This window comes from Procambarus clarkii, chromosome 43, assembly GCF_040958095.1.
Source record: "Procambarus clarkii isolate CNS0578487 chromosome 43, FALCON_Pclarkii_2.0, whole genome shotgun sequence".
Taxonomy (NCBI): Eukaryota; Metazoa; Arthropoda; class Malacostraca; order Decapoda; family Cambaridae; genus Procambarus; species Procambarus clarkii.
In genome coordinates this window covers 5,246,300-5,265,769 of record NC_091192.1, presented here as the reverse complement: position 1 = coordinate 5,265,769, position 19,470 = coordinate 5,246,300, and the positions used below count along the sequence as shown (strand labels likewise).

General features: G+C 47.7%; 2 protein-coding genes across 2 annotated transcripts in view; one reads left to right on the top strand and one right to left on the bottom strand.

The window, feature by feature from the left end:
* Positions 1-19,470, bottom strand: part of LOC123756003 (uncharacterized) — a 490,424-nt gene that overhangs the window by 194,248 nt on the left and 276,706 nt on the right. The window lies entirely within an intron of this gene.
* On the top strand, positions 6,431-7,570 carry LOC138350068 (uncharacterized). Its single transcript, XM_069300349.1, has one exon. The coding sequence runs from the start codon at positions 6,431-6,433 to the stop codon at positions 7,568-7,570; it is 1,140 nt and encodes a 379-aa protein (XP_069156450.1).

Sequence of the window (19,470 nt, the reverse complement as noted above, 5' to 3'; positions counted from 1 at the left end):
TCTGAGCTTACTGACTTAAAGTTGATACATGAACACCTTTGATAAAATTGTTGTACAGACAAGTTCCATTCCTTGTGTTGTACATGATTTACCAGAATGGATGTTGGCAGCAACTTTCATCTTTAACCTTCTTCTTTCTAAATTCTCTACTTCTACTTTCTATACTTCTAACATTTTCTACTACTCTACTATTTTCTACTTTCCTCATTGATCTCATTCTCGCCATCTCATCCTAACTTTCCCTTTCCCCTGAGCATAATCCTCACACCTCCCTTCCACCTCTACCCCTACCACTTCCCCTCCCCACCGCCAATTCTTCATTTCCTTCATTTTCATTCGTTTTTCGATACGTTACAACCGAATGACATTTCATTAATATAATTAATACTCCAACCATCTTGGAATGATGTATTTGGACTAGGTTTCCATCGAGTAAATCCAGGCTCTTGGGCCACCAGCTGTGGGAGTGGGGCGTCTCATCTTGGGCCACCGGCTGTGGGAGTGGGGCGTCTCATCTTGGACCACCAGCTGTGGGAGTGGGGCGTTTCATCTTGGACCACCAGCTGTGGGAGTGGGGCGTCTCATCTTGGGCCACCAGCTGTGGGGATGGGGCGTCTCATCTTGGGTCACCAGCTGTGGGAGCGGGGCGTCTCATCTTGAACCACCAGCTGTGGGAGTGGTGGGTCTCATCTTGGGCCATTAGCTGTGGGAATGGGGCGTCTCATCTTGGGGCTACCAGCTGTGGGAGTGGGGCGTCTCATCTTGGACCACCAACTGTGGGGGTGGGGCGTCTCATCTTGGGCCACCAGCTGTGGGAGCGGGGCGTCTCATCTTGGGCCCTCATGCAGTTGTGGGAGTGGGGCGACTCATCTTGGACCACCAGCCGTAGGAGTGGGGCGTCTCGTCTTGGGCCACCAGCTGTGGGAGTGGGGCGTCTCATCTTGGGCCACCAGCTGTGGGAGTGGGGCGTCTCATCTTGGGCCACCAGCTGTGGAATGGGGCGTCTCATCTTGGGCCACCAGCTGTGGGAGTAGGGCCTCTCATCTTGGACCACTAGCTGTGGGAGTGGGGCGTCTCATCTTGGGCCACCAGCTGTGGGAGTGGGGCGTCTCATCTTGGACCACCAGCTGTGAGGGTGGGGCGTCTCATCTTGGGCCACCAGCTGTTGCGGTGGGGCGTCTCATCATAGGCCACCAGCTGTGGAATGGGGCGTCTCATCTTGGGCCACCAGCTGTGGGAGTAGGGCCTCTCATCTTGGACCACCAGCTGTGGGAGTGGGGCGTCTCATCTTGGGCCACCAGCTGTGGGGTGGGGCGTCTCATCTTGGGCCACCATGCAGCTGTGGGAGTGGGGCGTCTCATCTTGGGCCACCTGTGGGGGTGGAGCGTGTCATCTTGGGCCACCAGCTGTGGGGTGGGGCGTCTCATCTTGGGCCACCATGCAGCTGTGGGAGTGGGGCGTCTCATCTTGGGCCACCTGTGGGGGTGGAGCGTGTCATCTTGGGCCACCAGCTGTGGGAGCAGGGCGTATCATTTTAAAGGTCCCATGGGAATTACAGGACATAGATTTCAGTGCCAATTGAATATTGACATTTTCATTCAAATTCATTCTTTATTCAAATTCATGACATCATTCAACAAATATCTGATAAAAATCTTTCTGGCCTAACAAATTCACAAAGACCTGAAAGCTGTAGCATTAACTATTATGATAAATATCGAGAGAAGACATTCATTTATGGAACTAATAGAGCAAGAACCCGGCAATGTGATGTTATAGTGGCCAGAATACGCCTGGAATATAGACGTATCTGGCAGCTTTCTCAAAACCCAAATGTCAAATGCACCATGTGTCAACTCTGTGAAAGTATAAAGTACACCATGTGTCGACTTTGTGAGAGTGTACAATACACCATGTGTCGACTTTGTGAGGGTGTACAATACACCATGTGTCAACTTTGTGAGAGTGTACAATACACCATGTGTCAACTTTGTGAGAGTGTACAATACACCATGTGTCAACTTTGTGAAAGAGAAACCATGAACTTCCTTGAACATTATATTATAGAATGTCCCATATTGACTGACTTTCGCCCTCCTGGGCTGAGGTATGCTGAACTGTGTAAATACTATATTAATACTGGAACACTTGATGATATATTGAACTTGTACCCAAGATTGACTATGTAATACATCTGTTATACAATGTATGTGATGTAACTATAATCTGAGCTTGTAAAAGCATCTTAATCACCTACATTAGTTAAGTGCTTAATAACTCACAAGGAGAATTATCAAAGTAAGACATATATTTACTATCTCTCTCTCTCTCTCTCTCTCTCTCTCTCTCTCTCTCTCTCTCTCTCTCTCTCTCTCTCTCTCTCTCTCTCTCTCTCTCTCTCTCTCTCTCTCTCTCTCTCTCTCTCTCTCTCTCTCTCTCTCTCTCTCTCTCTCTCTCTCTCTCACTCTCTCTCTCTCTCTCTCTCTCTCTCTCTCTCTCTCTCTCTCTCTCTCTCTCTCTCTCTCTCTCTCTCTCTCTCTCTCACACACACTCTCACACTCTCTCACTCTCTCTCTCTCTCTCTCTCTCTCTCTCTCTCTCTCTCTCTCTCTCTCTCTCTCTCTCTCTCTCTCTCTCTCTCTCTCTCTCTCTCTCACTCTCTCACTCTCTCACTCTCTCACTCTCTCTCTCTCTCTCTCTCTCTCTCTCTCTCTCTCTCTCTCTCTCTCTCTCTCTCTCTCTCTCTCTCTCTCTCTCTCTCTCTCTCTCTCTCACACTATCTCTCTCTCTCTCTCTCTCTCTCTCTCTCTCTTCTCTCTCTCTCTCTCTCTCTCTCTCTCTCTCTCTCTCTCTCTCTCTCTCTCTCTCTCTCTCACTCTCTCACTCTCTCACTCTCTCTCTCTCTCTCTCTCTCTCTCTCTCTCTCTCTCTCTCTCTCTCTCTCTCTCTCTCTCTCTCTCTCTCTCTCTCTCTCTCTCTCTCTCACACTATCTCTCTCTCTCTCTCTCTCTCTCTCTCTCTCTCTCTCTCTCTCTCTCTCTCTCTCTCTCTCTCTCTCTCTCTCTCTCTCTCACTCTCTCACTCTCTCACTCTCTCTCTCTCTCTCTCTCTCTCTCTCTCTCTCTCTCTCTCTCTCTCTCTCTCTCTCTCTCTCTCTCTCTCTCTCTCTCTCTCTCTCTCTCACTCTCTCTCTCTCTCTCTCTCTCTCTCTCTCTCTCTCTCTCTCTCTCTCTCTCTCTCTCTCTCTCTCTCTCTCTCTCTCTCTCTCACACTATCTCTCTCTCTCTCTCTCTCTCTCACACTATCTCTCTCTCTCTCTCTCTCTCTCTCTCTCTCTCTCTCTCTCTCTATATATATATATATATATATATATATATATATATATATATATATATATATATATATATATATATATATATATATATATATATATATATATATATATATATATATATATTAGTATATTTTGGTAGCAGTCTTTCCTGTAGACATATATTATTAAATATGACCGAAAAAGTAAGATTAATAATTCTAACACGAATTTTCTCCATATTTCTTATGTTTCTTTTCACTGTCGATGGTAATTGAAAAATCATTTCTCCGAAATTCATTTTTATTTCTAGTCTGACGCGACACTTGAACGAGTTTCGTAATAACTTATTACATTTTCAAAGACTTTAGTTTACTACTAAATAATGTTAGGGTATTATATTGGGTAAGTTAAAGGGAAGAATGGAAGTAAATGCAAAGGGCCTATTGGCCCATATTTCTTGATACTTCTATATTGGTGCGGAGTCTTGAAGTGGGTAGAATATAGTTGTGCATTAATTGGCTGTTGATTGCTATTGTTGACTTCTTAATGTAAATCCCTCATTATCTTAGCCAATTAATTAACTATATAATTTTCTGTGCTCCGTCCTTTAACAAATCTATTGACCCCTTCCTCTAGTCTGCCTATTTAGTGCAACAGTCGGGTTAAGACGATCCGTTCAAGCATCTTGCATGTGCACGACACAAAACTGATAAGATCTGTAATTGCAGGGGTGATTGGGCTTTGGTATGGGAACAATTATTGCGTGTTTCCGTTGCGTGGACAACTGTCCACTTAGGAATGATTTGTTAAGCAGGTTGAGTAGTGGATTCCCAGACACTTCACACAAGGCATTGAGTATGTCGTAGATGACGCCATCTTCACCAGGCGCTGTACTTTTACCCTTTTTCACAGCCCCTTTACTTTCTCTGATGTTTTGGTGATGTTTTTGTTATCATATGTGGACGGTGTTTTGTTGCTCTTCTTAGCGCCCTATTTTGCGCTGACTCCTGACTCTCTCGCTCCTTACCTTCCAGTGCCCCTTCCTTACTCTGCCCCCCTCCCCCCTTGACCACCATCCCTCTCCCCTTGACCTCCATCCCTCCCCCCTTGACCTCCATCCTTCCCCCTCTTCTTCATCTCTTCCCTTTCCCAACACTCCCAATGCCTTTGCCCCTTTTCTCTCCTTCCTTCCCCTGCCTCTGTTCCCTCTACGCCCACTATATTCATCTGTTTCCCCTTTCTGTTTCCCCCACTCAGTCCCCTTTCCTTTACAGTCCCCCTTCCCTTTCTCCACTTTGCTTCCCTTCCAGCACTCTATCCTCCCTTCCCACACTACTGTCATGATGCTCTTGGTCCTCATCTTTTCCATATGTTAGCTATCATTATGCCCCCCTTCCCCCATCTCTCTCTCACCGTCCCCTCCTCACGACTTCCTTCCCTCCCACGATCCGTCCCCTCGTCTCCAGTTTGTCTATTTTGCATTAGCAAAATAAACAAACTAATATTGACAAGCTTACCACTGAAGGATATCCATCAGTACACAAGAGTTTTATATGCGATTCTGGCATCCAGCCTATCCCCCCCCACGACAAAACCCCCCCCCCCCAACCCATATACTCACCCCACACCCCTCACCCCACACCCTCACCACACACCCTCACCCCTCACCCCACATCATCACCCCACACCCTCACCCCAGCACATCAAAAATGCCACTATCAGATTAATTCCAAGACCGGAAAATTACCCAACACAAACAGCAAATTACAGACCAATTTCCCTGCTCGAGATACCAATCAGAATATTGGAGTCCATACTGCACCAGAGACTGGTGCGGCCCGCGGACGGACAGTATAACAACACACAACATGGATTTGGAAAACACAGAGGAATCCATATTTTGTATAAATAAAAATTATTATTATTATTTATAATTAAAATAATATCTCTAAGCGCGTGGTATTGGTACGCGAGGGGGAGGAGGGGGGGGGGAGGGGTGATTAAGATACACCACAGTGTGCCGCCAGCCAGAGGAGCAGCAGCAGGTCAGGATGTACTCGTCCTCCAGCTAGAGGAGCAGCAGCAGGTCAGGATGTACTCGTCCTCCAGCTAGAGGAGCAGCAGCAGGTCAGGATGTACTCGTCCTCCAGCCAGAGGAGCAGCAGCAGGTCAGGATGTACTCGTCCTCCAGCCAGAGGAGCAGCAGCAGGTCAGGATGTACTCGTCCTCCAGCCAGAGGAGCAGCAGCAGGTCAGGATGTACTCGTCCTCCAGCCAGAGGAGCAGCAGCAGGTCAAGATGTACTCGTCCTCCAGCCAGAGGAGCAGCAGCAGGTCAGGATGTACTCGTCCTCCAGCTAGAGGAGCAGCAGCAGGTCAGGATGTACTCGTCCTCCAGCTAGAGGAGCAGCAGCAGGTCAGGATGTACTCGTCCTCCAGCCAGAGGGGCAGCAGCAGGTCAGGATGTACTCGTCCTCCAGCCGGAGGGGCAGCAGCAGGTCAGGATGTACTCGTCCTCCAGCTAGAGGAGCAGCAGCAGGTCAGGATGTACTCGTCCTCCAGCCAGAGGAGCAGCAGCAGGTCAGGATGTACTCGTCCTCCAGCCAGAGGAGCAGCAGCAGGTCAGGATGTACTCGTCCTCCAGCCGGAGGGGCAGCAGCAGGTCAGGATGTACTCGTCCTCCAGCTAGAGGAGCAGCAGCAGGTCAGGATGTACTCGTCCTCCAGCTAGAGGAGCAGCAGCAGGTCAGGATGTACTCGTCCTCCAGCCAGAGGAGCAGCAGCAGGTCAGGATGTACTCGTCCTCCAGCTAGAGGAGCAGCAGCAGGTCAGGATGTACTCGTCCTCCAGCTAGAGGAGCAGCAGCAGGTCAGGATGTACTCGTCCTCCAGCCAGAGGAGCAGCAGCAGGTCAGGATGTACTCGTCCTCCAGCTAGAGGAGCAGCAGCAGGTCAGGATGTACTCGTCCTCCAGCCAGAGGAGCAGCAGCAGGTCAGGATGTACTCGTCCTCCAGCTAGAGGAGCAGCAGCAGGTCAGGATGTACTCGTCCTCCAGCTAGAGGAGCAGCAGCAGGTCAGGATGTACTCGTCCTCCAGCCAGAGGGGCAGCAGCAGGTCAGGATGTACTCGTCCTCCAGCCGGAGGGGCAGCAGCAGGTCAGGATGTACTCGTCCTCCAGCTAGAGGAGCAGCAGAAGGTCAGGATGTACTCGTCCTCCAGCCAGAGGAGCAGCAGCAGGTCAGGATGTACTCGTCGTCCAGCCAGAGGAGCAGCAGCAGGTCAGGATGTACTCGTCCTCCAGCTAGAGGAGCAGCAGCAGGTCAGGATGTACTCGTCCTCCAGCTAGAGGAGCAGCAGCAGGTCAGGATGTACTCGTCCTCCAGCCAGAGGAGCAGCAGCAGGTCAGGATGTACTCGTCCTCCAGCTAGAGGAGCAGCAGCAGGTCAGGATGTACTCGTCCTCCAGCTAGAGGAGCAGCAGCAGGTCAGGATGTACTCGTCCTCCAGCCGGAGGGGCAGCAGCAGGTCAGGATGTACTCGTCCTCCAGCTAGAGGAGCAGCAGCAGGTCAGGATGTACTCGTCCTCCAGCCAGAGGAGCAGCAGCAGGTCAGGATGTACTCGTCCTCCAGCCAGAGGAGCAGCAGCAGGTCAGGATGTACTCGTCCTCCAGCCAGAGGGGCAGCAGCAGGTCAGGATGTACTCATCCTCCAGCCGGAGGGGCAGCAGCAGGTCAGGATGTACTCGTCCTCCAGCCAGAGGGGCAGCAGCAGGTCAGGATGTACTAGTCCTCCAGCTAGAGGAGCAGCAGCAGGTCAGGATGTACTCGTCCTCCAGCTAGAGGAGCAGCAGCAGGTCAGGATGTACTCGTCCTCCAGCCGGAGGGGCAGCAGCAGGTCAGGATGTACTCGTCCTCCAGCCGGAGGGGCAGCAGCAGGTCAGGATGTACTCGTCCTCCAGCCGGAGGGGCAGCAGCAGGTCAGGATGTACTCGTCCTCCAGCCAGAGGGGCAGCAGCAGGTCAGGATGTACTCGTCCTCCAGCCGGAGGGGCAGCAGCAGGTCAGGATGTACTCGTCCTCCAGCCGGAGGGGCAGCAGCAGGTCAGGATGTACTCGTCCTCCAGCCGGAGGAGCAGCAGCAGGTCAGGATGTACTCGTCCTCCAACCGGAGGGGCAGCAGCAGGTCAGGATGTACTCGTCCTCCAGCCGGAGGGGCAGCAGCAGGTCAGGATGTACTCGTCCTGCCTTTCGACACAGGTCTAGGCCTAAGGGTCAGTCTTTAGTGCGCCAAACAGGTCAGCTGCAGCGGCACCAAGTCAACGCTCCTCCTGCCAACTGTGGTAGGCCGTGGACGTGTGGATTGGCCAGAAATCAAAGTAGTATTTACTTATGTGGCAAGATTCACGATCACTGAGGGGAGCTGTGTGTGGAGCAGGGGTCACCAGCTACTACCTGGCTGCCACAGGCACCACTCGTGTGTAAAATAGTCCTTGTGCCCTCCCTACCCAAGGAAGAGGTTTGTGTGTGCGACTGTTGTGTTTACAAAGGAGACCACCAGGACACCCTCTACTGCATAAACCCCCTACACCACGTGTGAGAACTGTAACCATAGTGCCTTGCAGGTGTCTATATGTGTATGTGTGTGTGTGTGCAGGGTAGAGTGCAGTGTTGAAGATATTCCTCCCAAGAACACGTATGAAATGAGCCGCAGCAAATAGATGGATCGTAACGAGAAGTCTGAGGAGACAACAACAGCAAGAGGCCAGCAAAGCTAGCAAGAACCCCCTCAGTCTAGCCGCCCGGGCCCCTCCAGCGTGGGTGGGGCTACCATCCTAGACCCAGGGCCTAACAGCAGTGATAATGGGAGTGATACCGCATCAGAAGAGGAAGCGGAATACCATTAATTCAGATGCAAAACGGGTAAGAGACGGGAGAAGGCAAAGATGAAGCGTGTGGATGACTTACAATAACACCATCAGCAGCAGCAGCGACACCAAGGACAACAACAAGACGAGAGTGGTCAGTGGCAAACCCTAATCTTTTCTGCATCAGACATGAGACCACAAGACAAGTTTAAATGGATCATGAAGGCCGCCCACACCAACAAAAAACACCGCATTGAAAGTAAGATTGCAGGAAGCAATGTTGTTATGCGGGTGTGCGTAGAAACAGCCGTGAGGTTCTACACAGAGATGGAACAAGAGTACGGAGGTATGAGGTTTAATCTGCTGCATGCAAGATCACAGCCTAGATGGACCAAAGCTATTATTAAGGACTATGGTATCCATGCTGATATGACGAATATTGAAGATCACCCGCAGATCATCTGGGCCAGGTACAACAAGTCATCTAGTCATCTAGTCATCTGCAGATGATTAATCATTATCATCTGCAGACACCGGCTCACTTCCCAGATGGACTAAAATACTGAACCTAAGACTAGAAACCAAGCTAACGTCAATTGAAATAAGCGTAAAAGGGAATGCTGCATGCATGCTGACCAAAATATTGACTAGACCTAGAATTAGTTCACTTAAAGATATAATCACTGGAGCACTAACTCTGGACAGAAGAGCCTCCAATAGCAACAGGTGGACCCATTGTGCGATAAACACCATCAATACATTCGATATAACAAACAATCACTGAGAAGGGTGTCGATGAAATACATGCAGACTTTGTTATGCAATCCCCTTGGGAATCTCCGCCAGCAGACTTTAAGATTATGGTTCTTGAAGGAAAAAAGAACCACACAAATCTTCATCTGCGACGAAATATTGCACAGATGCATATAGAAGTAAACTTGGCATCCGACAGCTTCACTTATTTCACAGATGGATCAGTAGACCAGCAGGAACAAGAAACTGGAGCTGCAGTTAAGGGCAGGAAACTCTGTTAATAGTTGGAGACTCTCAAATGGGTGTTCGACTTTACAAACAGAGATGCTAGCCATTCAAAAGGCTTTGGAACATTGTAACATGCATGACCCCCCCCCCATTAGAGTTCACACTCAGGGAAGCCTTCTCCAAGAGGTCAGCCCAGATGACCTCTGGATTATCTTGTATGTTGATTAAAAAATTTCCTGGGTTAGTCTTAGTCAGCATAGTTTCAAGTATGTAATATTTCATGATACTCTTATCAAACATTGCAAGGGAATTAGAATCCAGATTCTTATGTGTAAACATCTATGGATCTCCCCCTTTTGGCCAGGTCAGAGGTCAGTCACACACGTAATTAATAACTCCTCTCTTGAAGAGTGTATGGTGAATGTCAAACAAGCTTAATTTAAATATTTTTAAGTGTTTGTGCACGTGTGGCTGACTTCTTACATTCTTGGTGTAGGTAACAACAGCAGATCTCCCCCCTCCCCCCTGTGGGGGTTGTATATAGAGGTCCTGTAGAGACTTAGGGACAGAGTGCAGGACACTGGGATCGAGAGCGGGTCTGTGAAGAACACCTCACAGCCAGGGAGAGACAGAGGTCTTAAGGTAATGTGTGTGATCTCTGAGGTTTTGTTCCATGTCCAAATTTCTTAACTTTTGGCCAGAGTTAGAATAGGATTTATAATTGGTGATTAGCATAACTTTGTTCTCAATAAACTCATGTTAAATTTTCCATCTGTGTCAATTGTTGAATCCTCTTAGCCTTTTGGATATAGTGGCTGACAACCATCCCATAATTAATGACAGTCATAGAAAGTACTCTCCAAGTCGAGCAATGTTTCTTGCCTCGTTGCTTGATATAGTCTCAATGGTCAAAGGCAGATGGTTGCAGCTGTTACGGCCCTCTCGGGTCGCAACCGGGTTCTTTCTCAGATGTTGTTAGAGGTAGGGTATCCGGCCCCAAGCTAGTAGTGGCTTTCAAAGGATGTGATCCATAACGCAAGTAAAATTAAAGGGGAAGGGAAATAAAGGCAAAAACTTAATAATATAATTAACACCGTCACCATAAATAATATAAAGATTATTACAAGTGGGAGGAATAAACACTATAATGTATAACGTAGTCTTCTTCTGAAAACTCTGGACGTTCACGGTGCTCACGATGCTAAGCTCTTGGTGATCTTGTGGCCTCCCGACGAATCTTTCGATTCTCTCGAGTCTACCCTGGCCACAGGCCAGCCAAATCACAGTTCCACTGGGGGCACCGTCGTGGAGGCCATCAACCACAAGTCCAGCTGGTAGCTGGCAGGTTCCAATCAGCGACGCTGGTTAGGCCACTCCACGATCGATACTAAGGTCGCGAACCCTAGTCAGGAGCCTCGTGTGATCCCACAGACCACTCTCCTCGCCACAACACCCCAGTGGTTAAGCGTCTCCACCAGTCAGTCCCGGGTACTACAATCCTTCAACTGCCACGTCACAGGCAGGGTAACACCACAGTGTTCATCCGGGGGGTGACTCACAGCTGCTGCAGCAAACACTTGGAGACAAGACGGCTGCCTTGGGTAGACTCATCCAACTTCCATTACAGCAGTCCCAGGTCGACTCTGTAATCAGACACGTCATCAGTACTAGGGACACTCTAGGGCACGTCACTTACCGGCTCAGACCCAAACGCCCACCTATCCACTCCATAGATGGCGTTGCTGTTTGAGCACCACCTCACCAGAGGTCAGCAGCGGCTGTGTTATGAGCTGATCAGGACTGGAAACTAGCCCTTGTGGCCAGTATATCTCGTCCTCACTAGGTGGCGGCGTCCATTTGGAGGGGGTTTCGGGAGCTGACCCACAGATGGCGTGGTCGTCACTGCTCCGGGCTCGGACGCTGGATTCGGGTCCGTAACAGCAGCATATTTAATCCTGTGTAGCATTTCCTTGTTTCGCAGTGTACCTTTTGGTTCCGGTGTAACCATCATATGTCAGCTCATATTACTGTGTTCAATAACAGTGTTACCAAGTGCAACTGATAGGAAGTGTTACTCAGGATAAGTAGTAGTGTGTACATCATTTGTTTAGTATACAATGGTGGCACATTATAGTGGTGTTACATTTAGAGCGGTGTTACAACATGCTCTTGCTGAACACTGACAACATGTTATTATACATACAGATTCGAGAACCGCCATTGAAACCTTGCAACTAGAACACATATGTGATAACATACATCTGAACACAAATGTCATATCATTAATGCAAACACTCAAACGACAAGGCCGATGGGTACTTATCAACAGGGTGCCAAGTCATGTGGGAATAATAAGAAATGACATTGCAGACGAAGCTGCAAAACTTGCAACTAAGAGAAGAAATGTAGACATTTACATACCACAGAGTCTATCACAGATTAAGAAAGTAATTAGAAACAGAGCAATGCAAAATATGTACATTGACCACAACACAGCAGTTGCAACATCAGGCTCTGCGGGGTTGGTACAAGAATTCAACCAACCATGAACCACTTAGTTTGATGAAAGGGAGCAGTAGAGCAACAGAAGTACACTTACATTGCATCAGGCTTGGATACCCATGTGCATGGGAAATAGGTTTATAGGTTCCGGAAGATGAAAGGAAATGTCAGCACTGTGGAGAAATGCCGGACAGACCACTGGAGCATTAACTAACACAGTGCACAGTTACAAACCCATTAAGATTTAAACTTCGATTCAACAGAGCAGTTGTTAAACACATATGGCAAAATCTTACTGAAGCGACCATACGAGTCATAAATACTCATACTCCATCCAAGTAAAACAGAAACAAGCAACACTTAGGGGGAAACCCAGAGGCTTAGGGCCCGCAGAGGAATATCCCTGCAAAAAAAAAAAAAAAAAATCGGCTCACTATACTGCTGATTTCTGCAGATGATTAGGGATTAGGTCCCAGTGCCACCTAAATGTGTCAACTGCAGGCAACCCCACCATGCCTGGAGCCGGCACTGCACCTTGAGGCCTGCATAGCGTGGCCCAACAAGAACGACCCCTCAGGTCACAGGCGATCTGGTGACTGGAGGGGCCCGGAACCGTGACCCGGGCTCCATCACCCCGCTCACGTCTCGTCCTGGGGCTTGAGCAGGGCAGACCCCAGCCCCCACCCCCCCCCATCCCTGAGGCCTACCCACCTCTTCCCCCACCGGGAAACCCACCAAATCATATCCCACTCCCTAACCTCCAAAAGGCTCCCCCCCCCTTCCTCTGAACCCGACCTCCCCATCCACGCGCACCAGGCACCCACTCTACCCCACAATCCAGCCCCCCCACCTGTCGCCCAGGAGGACCCCACCATGACTCGTATCACAGCCGTACATGATCTAGTGATACGGAAACATCCACTCGTTATATAGATGATACGTAAACAAACGGAACTTGAGACCGCCATTAGCCAGATCAAGAATTCCCAGGAACAAATTCTCGATATCCAGCGGAAGCAGACATCATCAGGTCCAGCACGCCAGAGCCTGGAGCAAGGTGACACAGCAAGTGCTGTCCCGGTAAATGACAGCATATACAATGATACTATAACATCAAAACATTCCAGCAGACACGATGATACCATGACACCGGTGCGCATTAATACATAACACAGGGGCCGGTGGCTGACTGGACAGCACGCTGGACGTGTGATCCTGTGGTCCCGGGTTCGATTCCCATCGCCGGCGAGAAACAATGGGCAGAGTTTCTTTTACCCGGATGCCCCTGTTACCTAGCAGTAAAACAGGTACCTGGGAGTTAGTCAGCTGTCACGGGCTGCTTCCTGGGGTGTGTGTGTGTGTGTGTGTGGTGTGGTGTGGTAAAAAAAACTAGTAACAGTTGATTGATAGTTGAGAGGCGAGTCGAAAGAGCAGAGCTCAACCCCCTCAAGCACAACTAGGTGAATACAAGTGAACATAACAGTGCACATAGCGCGTCTGAAGACAAACAATCTCAAGATGGATAATCACATTCAGGAACATCTCACTATACTACAACGGAACTGCAACAGAGTCCGCAATAGAATTAATGACATCATACAGTACGTTCGTGAACACCAAACTGACGTCATAGTGCTACAGGAGACGCTGGTAGGGCGGTTATCGCAAGTACTCCCTGCCCTCTGAGGTAAGAAAACGGGGTCTCATTATTTTTGTAAATAACATTCCCGCACTGATTATTGATGACCTGCACATGGGGGATGAGTATGAATCGCTGAGGGTAACCCTTTACTTAAACAATAATGCCCTACATATAATCACCCTATATGTGCCACAGAGTAAACTTAACCTTGACACACTGCCTGAATTTGTTAATGAAGAACCTACCCTGCTGGTCGGTGACTTTAATGCCAGACACCCACACTTTGGTGCCAACTGTCATCAGCCCAATGTCAATGGACGGAAACTGTCACTCTTTGTCAGGTGAAGTGAAAACTTCAGGGTCCTGGGTGATGAACAGCCAACTCACCTCAGAGACTGTGTACATAATGTGTGTACATAAACTGTAAACACATTGTGCACAGTTTTTGTAGTGACCACTGGGCACTAATTACCACTGTCGACATGTGCAAGAGAAAGAAAGAGTCAAATTAAAGAAAAAGGTTATCACTCGGACCAGATATGAGGCCGCACTTTATAAACAGGATGAGTGACTAGTTCACGGAATACCAAATCCCAAATGACATTGATACATTTGTTGATGACCTTAATCACCAAATTGAGAGCTGTCTCAGAGTTCCGCACCGTACGACTGGGCGAAGTAACCCCTCAGAGGAAGAAAATTAAATCGTATGGGAATGATTACATAAAGATGCTTAACACAAATATAAGAGACATGAGTAGAGAATACCAGAGACATCCCACTGACAGTAATCAGGAACTGTTTAAAACTGTGTGTCAAGTAGCCAGGGAAGAGAAGATTAAAGAGCGGGAAAGACAATGGCTTGAGTTCACTAGCTCTATTGGATGAGAAACATCTGCAAGACAAGTGTAGGCAAAAATTCAGATAGCTAAGGGGGGCAGAGCCCGGCCTGCGGCTGTCACCATACCGAAATCCAATGACCCTGGCAATTACAGACCTATCAGTCTTATGTCATGCACTTGCAAGATGCTTGAAAGAATCATCCGAAACCGACTATTGCACAAAATAGGCAGGCTAGGGGAGGGGGTTAATGGATTTGCTAAAACACGGAGCACAGCAAATTGTATAGTTAATTACTTGGCTAATGACACAGGTAAGTACTCTGCATTTGTTGACATCAAAGGAGCCTTCGACAAAGCACAGGGGATTGTGATCCTGGACGAGCTTGCATGCATGGGTGTCAAGGGGAGACTCATGAAATGGATTGAAGACTACCTCTCAGGGAGGAAAGCTAAGGTCTGCTTCAATGGAGCAGTCGCAAGAACAATGAATATGGAACTCGGTACCCCCCAAGGAGGAGTCTTAAGCCCCACACTATTCAATGTATTTATAAACGCCATTGCAAATATTGGTTTCCCGGAGGGAGCACAACAAGTGGGATATACATATGATGTTCTAATACAAGCTCCCATCTTTGGAAAAATTAAACAGTTCATTGAACTCCTCGGAAGGAAATGTATTGAGCTCGGTTTCACTCTCTCCACAAACAAGACAAAAGCATACTCTCATCACAAGAGGGAAGAAAATGAAGAACTACAAATTAATGGTGTAACACTATCGGTACCTTGGCGTCACTGTCGGCTCTAAAAAGGGGAAGAAAGAGGAGCTCAACCAACTCATAGGAACATGCAAAAATCGACTCAGGGCACTGAAAGCTATGACCTGGAATGGGCATGGAGCCTCTATTGCCGTGCTTAAAATGATGTACACAGCCTATGTGGGCTCCGTCATAGACTATGCCGCACCAGTTTTGTGCACCTACTCCCAAAGAGATATGAAAAGGCTCGAAAACATTCAAAATGAAGCCATGACAATCATTCTTGGAGTTCCAAGAACTGCCAAAACGTCTAATCTACAAGAGGAGTTGTCCCTCCCCAGTGTTAAAAGCAGAATTAAGGAACTGAATGCTAAGCTTGCAATTAGGATAGCCAGAGATCCCCATTACAATGATATTGCTAAGAAAAAACTGAGTTCTGTGCTACTTTCAGGTGAAACAGGAGAAGCGAAAAATGGCATCACAGATCAGTCTGCTACCTTGAAGAACTTCACCTCCTTGAGCAATCCCGTGAGCTCATGCCTGTAGAGAGGTTACCTCCCTGGGAGGATGACTCATGCAGGATTATCATCAATGAAATGGCAACGAAAAAATCCAGCATGATACCAAATGAAATGAGGCACAAGTATCTAGAAGAAATTTATAAAGAAGCCGGAGATGAACTAGATCAAATCTACACTGACGGGTCATCTAATCCTGTCAATGGTAGGGCTGGTGCAGTACATACGGTAATTAAGGATAATGCTTTCCAATGCAGAAATGAAGAAATAACGCGAATTGAGTACTATGCCTCTTCAACGCAAGCAGAGCTAACTACCATTGTTATGGCATTAAGGTTTCTTGAATGGAACACTAATGGTGCAGTGATTTGCACTGATTCAAAAGCAGCACTGCAAAGCCAAAGTAAAAATCGAGCAGAAAATCTTGCAATAGTCGCTGAAATTAAGAGAGCTGTGAGAGTACTTACCAATCAGGGAAGAGTCATCAAGTTTCTGTGGATCCCCTCCCATGTTGGAATATGTGGGAATGAACGAGCAGATGTGCTGGCTGCTGAAGGCGCTGAAGGAGACCCTATTGAATACTTCATACCCCCGACTCTACTACAAATTAGAGGTATTGTCAGGCAACATCACCGTGACAAGATAACTGAGGAAAGGAGGATAGAAGCACAAACCAGTGAATCTGTATGACGGTACAACATGGTTGCAGCTGGCAATCCCAATCATTATGGACGAAGAGGAGGAAGACGCGGGAGAAAATCAGCAATACCGAGAATCCGTCTTAGATACAAATATCCATGGAGATATGGAATGGAAACAACAGTTGATCAGCGAAGTTGCAGGATCTGTGATGAGAGCGACGGTCACCGTGTTGACCACTATCAACGTGAATGTGAACACCTGAGAGACATTAGAAATGTTTGTAGAATAATGCACCCACATTGTTTTGAGTTAGGAAAACACTATTTGTCAAATACTGATACTGTTCATAAAAGATTTCCCCATTTTACACTCGCAAGATAGGGTAAGCTTTTAAGGGTTCATGAATATTTATCTTCTTGTTTAAGGAGTTGTACACTTAAGACAGTTAAGCAAGTCCCAGCTGTGTCTGGCTACATGTGACATGATGAACAACCCAGCGGATTTTCTTCCTATTTGGGAGTGTTGTACATGCTGCTATGGCGGTGTGTCCACTCACAGGATGAGTGGCGCTGCCCAATACTGTTACTATGGCGGTATGTCCATTCACAGGATGAGCGACGCTGCCCAATACTGTCACTATGACGGTAGTGACAATGAAAAATAATGTAAATTTATAAAAAAGAATACAAAATTCAACATTAAAACATAATAATTATATTGTAAAATAGTTAAACTCGTCGAAGAAAGTGTTAACAAAGATATATATAAAGGCAACACTAACAGGCAATAAACAACTATTCCCCGAGCGGTTGTTACGACACTCTAATGGCCTGTTAGCCGAATCCCTCCCAGGAAGAACCCTAATTGGTCGGAAGGGAGGGGGGGGGGGGGGGTTCAGTAATTACTCTCCACCTCTAACTGGTCAAGGTAAGCTGATGATTTTTGTAGTAGTTGATCAAGAGAGACAAGAATACAGTCAAAGTCAGTTTTGTGATTTTTGAGCAAGGTCAGAACACGTCACATCAGGTCAGGTCAGATCAGGCCAGATCTGATCAATATCAGATAAAGTCAGGTAAGATCACCACTGTAGTCACCATCATTGTTACCACTACCACTGGTGTCACCATTCCTAGTACCATTCAGTTCAGTAGTATCACTGCTACCATCCCCACCACTACCACCAGGCCTACACTCACCACTACCATCACCACCACTAGGCCTACACTCACCACTACCATCACCACCACTAGGCCTACACTCACCACTACCATCACCACCACTAGGCCTACACTCACCACTTCCATCACCACCACTACCACCAGGCCTACACTCACCACTACCATCACCACCACTACCACCAGGCCTACACTCACCACTACCATCACCACCACTAGGCCTACACTCACCACTACCATCACCACCACTAGGCCTACACTCACCACTTCCATCACCACCACTACCACCAGGCCTACACTCACCACTACCATCACTACCACTAACATCCCAACCATTACTATCAACTCATCTAAATCCACCATCACTATCTCCAACACTATCCCCACTGCCCCCACCACAATTACCAACATTGAGAGAAATACCCACTAACACCATATATAGAGGAGAAACTCTCCACTAACACCTTACACACTGGGCAAACTCCACACCAACACCACGTACACTGAAAAAAATCCTCCATCAGCACCATACATAACAGGGGCAAAATCCCCATCAATACGATACATACAGGAAAAAGTCCCCCATCACCACCATGTACATTGGACAAAATCCACATCAACATTATACTTACTGGACAAAATCCCCATACACATTGGACAAAATTCCCACAAATACGTTTGACTAGCAGGTCAAAACAGGTACTCCTAACTCAGGTATCACCCACACCAGCTTCCTTCAAACTCACCCGAGGCCAACAAACTCACCCGAGTCCAACAAACTCACCCGAGGCCAACAAACTCACCCGAGGCCAACAAACTCACCAGAGGCCAACAAACACCAGAGATCAATAAACACATACTTTTAGTTACACAAAGAAAACATTACTTTCTGGTCTAGAGCGAGCCTTGGAGTACCCAATGCATAGGTTCGAATCCTCCTCACGGCTACTACTGGTTTTCTCACAATTTCAGCTTCCCATCATGGAGTAACAAGGGTGTAAAGGAACACATCATATCCAGGACAGGAAAAGTTAAATATTCTTTGGGTTTAATAACTTGTTACATGAAGCCATGACACTATGTGTTTAAAGCCCTGGAGCACCTCGGACCAGCAACCCGCAAAAACCAGGACTGGTTCGACGCAAACGATGAGGAGATACAGGTATTGCTGTAAAAAAAAAATGGTCACCTGTTCCGTGCACACCAGAATTATCCGCCATCACAAAGGAAGAATGATGCCTTTCATCAGGTCCTTAACTGCCCTGCCTCAATCAACGATGAGGCCATTGCTCGCCTACCACAAGTGGAGATCAACCAGGACCTTGATGAACCTCCCACAGAAAGAGTCAGGAAGGGCATCGAGCAGCTTTCCTATTGAAAAGCGCCAGGATCAGATGCACTCCCTGCTGAAGTGTACACAAAAGTTTGTCTTTCCACAACAGGCCCCTTACCTTTCGGTCCATGAAGGTGTACCTCCACAGTGTGTATCCCAAGTCCCTGTTTATGGTTCGGAGGTATTTTCACACACTTGTCAGTGGCTGAGCCGCTTCAATCTGGCTCCTGGATGTCTTCATTCACCCTCTTCTGTGTTCCTTGGTGTGGCCTCCTTTACAGAGACTTTCAATATTCACCAGTTCCTGCTTCTCCTATCAAGGTGCGACAAACGATGAACGTCGTCCTTTTGATGACGTGCGACTGCCTCGGTGGGTCAATCAGCCGGTCGCTGCGATGTGACACACCCTCAGCACATTTTTCTTCATCATCCCACCGAATTCCGATATTTAGCAAGAACAGCTGCTAATACACCATTTTCCTCGTCGTCTCATCCTTGACGTAATCTTGGATCGAGCCATCTGCGAGTGCTGGAAAGTTCTATGGAAACGGGTAAAGCTTCCAGTGTCCGGCCGCTATCGAATCTCTGGAAGTGAAGTGACGGTTATCGTGGCCATGGGCGTTCCGTTGGCGTAACGTCACAGTCTCCTATGCTGGCCCAGACTCTCTCTCTATTTCATTTCGAACTTCCTGGCCCACTAGTCTTCCTGGAAATTTTCACATCAACAGTAGGAAGCAAATCACTTTTCGATTCTTCCTCCACACCGTATTTTCTATTTACTCCTGATCTCTCATATTTATTTGCTTTACATTATTTATCACATTTATCTACCCATTTATCCTATATCGAATTCGAATTTATCCTCACTTATGTAGGAAACGCCCAGGAACAACTCACCTGGAGGTAGC